The sequence below is a fragment of the Lepidochelys kempii genome, chromosome 7 (genome assembly GCF_965140265.1).
Source record: "Lepidochelys kempii isolate rLepKem1 chromosome 7, rLepKem1.hap2, whole genome shotgun sequence".
Lineage (NCBI taxonomy): Eukaryota > Metazoa > Chordata > Testudines > Cheloniidae > Lepidochelys > Lepidochelys kempii.
In genome coordinates this window covers 932,701-939,392 of record NC_133262.1, presented here as the reverse complement: position 1 = coordinate 939,392, position 6,692 = coordinate 932,701, and the positions used below count along the sequence as shown (strand labels likewise).

General features: G+C 68.1%; 1 protein-coding gene across 1 annotated transcript; it reads right to left on the bottom strand.

The window, feature by feature from the left end:
* Nucleotides 1-1,253: 1,253 nt before the first annotated feature.
* Nucleotides 1,254-4,669, bottom strand: JAGN1 (jagunal homolog 1). The gene is made up of 3 exons (XM_073354756.1): nt 4,576-4,669; nt 3,332-3,440; nt 1,254-2,415 (listed from the first exon to the last, which is right to left on the bottom strand). Exons 2-3 carry the CDS (start codon nt 3,418-3,420, stop codon nt 1,953-1,955), a joined length of 552 nt encoding a protein of 183 aa, XP_073210857.1. The 5' UTR covers nt 3,421-3,440; nt 4,576-4,669; the 3' UTR covers nt 1,254-1,952.
* Nucleotides 4,670-6,692: the final 2,023 nt, after the last annotated feature.

Here is a 6,692-nt window from a genome sequence, read left to right as displayed (position 1 = left end):
CTCCCTGTGTCCCCACTTTCCCCCTCCCCAGGGCGCTGGCCCCGGACAGCCCATCCCCCAGAAACCTCCCTGTGTCCCCATTGCCGCCTCCCCAGGGCGCTGGCCCAGGACAGCCCGTGCCCCAGAAACCTCCCTGTGTCCCCATTGCCCCCGCCCAGGGCGCTGGCCCTCGACAGCCCATCCCCCAGAAACCTCCCTGTGTCCCCATTGCCCCCGCCCAGGGCGCTGGCCCAGGACAGCCCGTGCCCCAGAAAGCTCCCTGTGTCCCCACTGCCGCCCCCGCCCAGGGCGCTGGCCCCAGACAGCCCATGCCCCAGAAACCTCCCTGTGTCCCCATTGCCCCCTCCCCAGGGTGCTGGCCCCGGACAGCCCATCCCCCAGAAACCTCCCTGTGTCCCCATTGCCCCCGCCCAGGGCGCTGGCCCAGGACAGCCCATCCCCCAGAAACCTCCCTGTGTCCCCATTGCCCCCGCCCAGGGCGCTGGCCCAGGACAGCCCGTGCCCCAGAAACCTCCCTGTGTCCCCATTGCCCCCGCCCAGGGCGCTGGCCCAGGACAGCCCATCCCCCAGAAACCTCCCTGTGTCCCCATTGCCGCCCCCGTCCAGGGCACTGCGTGCGAGCAGGCAGCTGGGACAATGGGAACACGGCGGTTGACCTGGTTTATTTCAGGCTTCCTGTGAGACTGCGGCAGCCTGCACAGAAACCCACACAGCTGGGTGCACGTGCAGCTGCAGCCTGCTCCTCACACGCTCACCTCCATTCCGGGCCCACGTGGCAGCTGGGCTCTGTCCTGGAGGTCCTGCTGGGTGGGCAGCCTGAGGCACGGCATCCCCCAGACACAGAGCTGGCAGGGAGGCCCTTGTTTGACAGCAAACAGCCCAGCCCCCAGCACCACTTAGGGAGAAGTCTGTAACATTGGTATGAAGCCTGCATGCCTCAGTTTCCCCTATACATTGTTGCAGGGAGGGGGAGGGCTGTGTGCTCTGGGGCAGGCTAGCAGACAGAGGGAGGGTATCCCCAGCTGCTTGGGCCTCAATCCCCCTATCAGTGGAGCCTGGGGAAGACAATGGGGAATCCAGCACCTGGCAACCAAGATCAGCAGGGGTCTAGGCACTGCCATTCCCAGGGTTTCTGGGAACCCAGCAGCAGGACAGATTCGGGGAGCAGCTAAGGGACACAAATCAATGCAGGGCAGTGAGGGGCATCTGCCCTTCCCCCACCCCCTGGAAGACAGAGTGCTGGAGGCTACATGTTCAGCAAGGCGGCTCTTTATTTCATCCCATCGCTGGGGCACCTGGCCTGAGACCACTGGCTCGCTGGTGACCTGGAGCTGTTCATTCCCTGGCAGAGGACGGAATGCACCCGGCTGCGGGGGAAGGGAGAAACCTGCATGCCCCCAGGGCAATCCGAGCAGGGCACTGGTGCAGACTGGGCCTCAGACACAAACATCAGCCCAGCACAAGCCACTGTGGGCAGTGCCACGCCAACCAGCGTCTGCAGCCCTGGGGCTGTGCCATGTCATCAGACTTCAGGGCAGAGGCACTGGGGTCAGGGCACCTTTCTGCTCCATGAAATGGGGAGATCAGTAAGGGCTGGTGGCTGCCCCCCTTGTGCCACACCTGGGCCCCTCTCATCCCAGCCAACCGGGCAGAGGCACCAAAGCCGAGTGCTGCCGGGGACTTCTGGTGAGGGGACCCTGGTCGCATGAGGACTGCCCCCTACCCAGCTCTGGCCCATGTTCAGTCGCTGCAGCCAGGGCTAGGGTTAGAGGGGCCCTGAGCACACTCTGGCTGGCTGCCTGGCAGGGCAGCCCAGTCTATAGGGAGCTTTCAGTGTTTACCAGCAGAGCTGCCCAAAAGTGGGGACCCCCACCATGGTGCCATCCAGCCCCCTGGGGATGTGGCACCCCCCACCCCCCAAATCACGCAGGTGTGTGGCCCCCAGCCCCTCTTCATTTCCTCTTCTTCTCCTGCGTGCTGGCGAACCAGGAGTCCAGGAGCTTCTTGCTGTAGTAGAGCTGCCAGCCATGCACCTGTGCCGCCACCAGCAGCAGCAGGTACATGGCGGAGACGGCGGAGACGCCGAAGATGAAGCGGTAGGCCTTGCCGTGGCGGTAGAGCTGCTGCGCCATGGGGAACATCTCCATGCTGCCGTAGATGAGGGGTGCCACCGAGAACAGGCCTGTGCTGATCATGGACAGCACCAGGTAGCTGATGTTGTTGCGGGGGAAGGACATGAGGCCGAAGAGAGAGGGGATGATGCTGAGCAGATAGGGGTACTCCCACTGGTAAGGCATGGCCACCTGGTCATGGGGCAGCAGCTTCAGGTGAGCCACACACATCTGGGCCAGGAGCAGCAGCCAGATGGCCACCTGCACATAGATCAGCTTCTTTATCTCGGACTTCAGGGCCACACTGCAGAGAGGGAGAAAGCCAGGCTCAGGCTGGCACTTCGATGGGCTCCCTGGCTTTGCCCAAGGGGGCTGGGCAGGAAGGACTCAGACAGGAGAGGTGGCAGTCAGGCTGCCAAGAGCTGTGGACAGAGCCTGAAGCCTGCCTGAACCTCAGCTGGGCCCCAGGACCCCAACAGAGCAAGGCTGCAAACCAGCCCCTGGCAGCATGTGTCTCCCTGGGGTACAGCTGAAGTCACCAGCAGTGCGTGATCCTGGAGCACTAGCCTGAAGGCTACGGAGCAGGGTGAACCCGGCAGGAAGGGCAGATTCCTCTGAGTAGGTCCCGGGGGAAGCAGCTGCTGGGTGTGAAGCCTGACTGAGCCACTTCCCCTGGCAGACGGGGGGCCTCCCCACCTGACTGGGGCTCGGGGCAGAGTGCTCCAGGACAAGCACAACAGAATTAAACTGCAGGTCAGCCCGGGCGCTCTCTGGCCCTCTGCCCCCTGCCAGCCACAGCCACAAGCAGCCTGGTTTGTGGCGGGAACACCTATGGCCATGGGAGCAGGGCATTAGCCTACAATGCTCACTCTGGTGTGAGCTGCTCGTGACCCAGAGCTGGTGTGCACAGCACCTCTGGCTTTCCCGTGGGCTGGGCAGGGAGGAGGCTGCACTGCAGCATAAGAGACCTGCCCTGGACACACACACCCTGCCCTGGCTTGGACCTTCAGCTGCTCAGACAGGTCCAGTGACCCCTTGAATCCCAGCACACAGTGCCCTGGGGACAGACGTATTCCAGGGCCCAGGGAATGCCCAGCCATTCATGGACACCAGCTCGGCCCTGCTGGGCAGCTCCGCACCCTCCCCCAGCTCACTGGGCAGGGACTCAGAATAGGGTGCAAGGACTCAAGGGGCTCAACCCAGCCTGCACTCAGACCTACCTCATCTGGTAATGGGAGGCCACCCTCTCGCGATGCTGGTAGTCACTCCCATCAGTGCCCTCAGCCCGGGGGCCCGCACGGGAGGCCATTGCGCTAGGCACCCCAAACCCTGCCAGAGAGATGGGTGGGGTGAGCCGGGGGGCACGCTGCCGTTTGGGGTACGGACACCAGTACCCACAGGAGCTCTGTGCCCCGAATCACGCTGGGGGAACAGGGCAGGAATCCCGGGCAGGCCCAGCTGGGTGCCACAAGTGAAAACACACGAGATTACATGGATCCTGTGACCGCAGGCAGCCACCCCCCATGGCTGGGACTCCCCCTCCATCCCCCAGCCAACCCCCCACCCCCAGCACACAGCCCATGGCTGGGGCTCCCCCCCCCTCCCTCCCCCAGCCAACCCCCCCCCTCTGAACACAGCCCATGGCTGGGGCTCCCCCTCCTCTCTCCCCCAGCCAACCCCCCACCCCCCAGCACACAGCCCATGGCTGGGGCTCCCCCTCCCTCCCCCCCCCTCTGAACACAGCCCATGGCTGGGGCTCCCCCCCTCCCTCCCCCAGCCAACCCCCCACCCCCCCAAACACAGCCCATGGCTGGGGCTCCCCCCCCTCCCTCCCCCAGCCAACCCCCCCCCCCTCTGAACACAGCCCATGGCTGGGGCTCCCCCCCCTCCCTCCCCCAGCCAACCCCCCACCCCCAGCACACAGCCCATGGCTGGGGCTCCCCCCCCTCCCTCCCCCAGCCAACCCCCCCCCCCTCTGAACACAGCCCATCGCTGGGGCTCCCCCCCCTCCCTCCCCCAGCCAACCCCCCACCCCCCAGCACACAGCCCATGGCTGGGGCTCCCCCTCCCTCCCCCAGCCAACCCCCCCCCTCTGAACACAGCCCATGGCTGGGGCTCCCCCCCCTCCCTCCCCCAGCCAACCCCCCACCCCCCCGAACACAGCCCATGGCTGGGGCTCCCCCTCCCTCCCCCAGCCAACCCCCCCCTCCCCCAGCCAACCCCCCCCCTCTGAACACAGCCCATGGCTGGGGCTCCCCCTCCCTCCCCCAGCCAACCCCCCCCCTCTGAACACAGCCCATGGCTGGGGCTCCCCCCCCTCCCTCCCCCAGCCAACCCCCCCCCCCACACAGCCCATGGCTGGGGCTCCCCCCCCTCCCTCCCCCAGCCAACCCCCCCCCCCGCACACAGCCCATGGCTGGGGCTCCCCCCCCCCGCACACAGCCCATGGCTGGGGCTCCCCCACCTGCCACGGACGGAGCCGGCGTGCCCAGGACACTCTATCACCTCGGCGTTATTCTCTATGGTGTGCGTCAGTCCCTTCTTGCTCGCGGGAGGCCAACTCTATGGTTACCCTGAGGCGGGCTCGTCTCCACCACGGGAGGCCCGGATGTAGGATTGTGCCTCGTGCCCAGGACGCGACAGGGGAGGACCCGGGGGCGTGGTCTCTGCCAGGGGGAGGACCCGGGGGCGTGGGCCCTGCCCGGGGGAGGTGCCGGGGGCGTGGTCTCTGCCAGGGGGAGGAGCCCGGGGCGTGGTCTCTGCCAGGGGGAGGAGCCCGGGGCGTGCTCGCTATTGCCCCGCCCTGCCCGCGGGCTGCTCGCTATTGCCCCGCCCCCGGGCTGCTCGCTATTGCCCCGGCCCGCCCGCGGGCTGCTCGCTGTTGCCCCAGGCTGCTCGCTATTGCCCCGCCCGCGGGCTGCTCGCTGTTGCCCCAGGCTGCTCGCTCTTGCCCCGGGTTGCTCGCTATTGCCCCGGCCCGCCCGCGGGCTGCTCGCTGTTGCCCTGGGCTGCTTGCTATTGCCCTGCACCACCCACGGGCTGCTCACTGTTGCCCCGGGCTCCTCGCTATTGCCCCGCCCCACCCCGCCCACAGCTTGCTCGCTCTTGCCCCGGGCTGCTCACTATTGCCCCGCCCCGCCCACAGGCTGCTCGCTGTTGCCCCAGGCTACTCGCTATTGCCCCGCCCTGCCTGCGGCCTGCTCGCTATTGCCCCGGACTCCTCGCTATTGCCCCGCTCCGCCCACGGGCTGCTCGCTGTTGTACTGGACTGCTCGCTATTGCCCCACCCCGCCCGCAGCCTGCTCGCTATTGCCCCGGGCTGCTCGCTATTGCCCCGCCCCGCCCCCGGACTGCTCGCTATTGCCCCGGGCTGCTCGCTATTGCCCCGCCCCGCCCGCGGGCTGCTCGCTATTGCCCTGGGCTGCTTGCTATTGCCCCGCCCCGCCCTGCCCGCGGGCTGCTCGCTCTTGCCCCGCCCCGCCCGCGGGCTGGTCGCTCTTGCCCCAGGCTGCTCGCTATTGCCCTGGGTTGCTTGCTATTGCCCTGCCCCGCTCACGGGCTGCTCGCTGTTGCCCCGGGCTGCTCACTATTGCCCCATCCCCCCCGCAGCCTGCTCGCCATTGCCCCAGGCTGCTCGCTATTGCCCCGCCCCGCCCCCGGGCTGCTCGCTGTTACCCCGGGCTGCTCGCTATTGCCCTGCGCTGCTCGCTGTTGCCCCGCCCCACCCGCGGGCTGCTCGCTGCTGCTCCGCCCCGCCCACAGCCTGCTCGCTATTGCCCCACCCCGCCCACAGCCTGCTCGCTATTGCCCCGGGCTGCTTGCTATTACCCCGCCCCGCCCGCGGGCTGCTCGCTGTTGCCCCAGGCTACTTGCTATTGCCCCAGGCTACTCGCTATTGCCCTGCCCCGCCTGCGGCCTGCTCGCTATTGCTCCGGACTGCTTGCTATTGCCCCGCTCCGCCCGCGGGCTGCTCGCTGTTGTACCGGACTGCTCGCTATTGCCCCACCCCGCCTGCAGCCTGCTCGCTATTGCCCTGCCCCGCCCCCGGACTGCTCGCTATTGCCCTGGGCTGCTCGCTATTGCCCCGCCCCGCCCGCGGACTGCTCCCTATTGCCCTGGGCTGCTCGCTATTGCCCAACCCCGCCCGCGGGCTGCTTTCTGTTGCCCCGGGCGCTCACTATTGCCCCGGGCTAGTCGCTGTTGCTCCGCCCCGCCCGTGGGCTGGTCGCTGTTGCTCCGCCCCGCCCGTGGGCTGGTCGCTGTTGCCCCAGGCTACTCGCTATTGCCCCACCCCGCCTGCGGCCTGCTCACTATTGCCCCGGACTGCTCGCTATTGCCCCGCTCCGCCCGCGAGCTGCTCGCTGTTGTACCGGGTTGCTCGCTATTGCCCCACCCCGCCTGCAGCCTGCTCGCTATTGCCCCAGGCTGCTCGCTATTGCCCCGCCCCGCCCCCGGACTGCTCGCTATTGCCCTGGGCTGCTCGCTATTGCCCCGCCCCGCCCGCGGACTGCTCCCTATTGCCCTGGGCTGCTCGCTATTGCCCCACCCCGCCCGCGGGCTGCTTTCTGTTGCCCCGGGCGC

Coding starts and splice junctions, on each gene's coding strand:
- JAGN1 (XM_073354756.1), bottom strand. CDS start 3,420: ATGGCCTCCCGTGCGGGCCCCCGGGCTGAGGGCACTGATGGGAGTGAC. Junction 2,416..3,331: donor GCCTCCCATTACCAGATGAG/GTAGGTCTGAGT, acceptor CCCTCTCTGCAG/TGTGGCCCTGAAGTCCGAGA.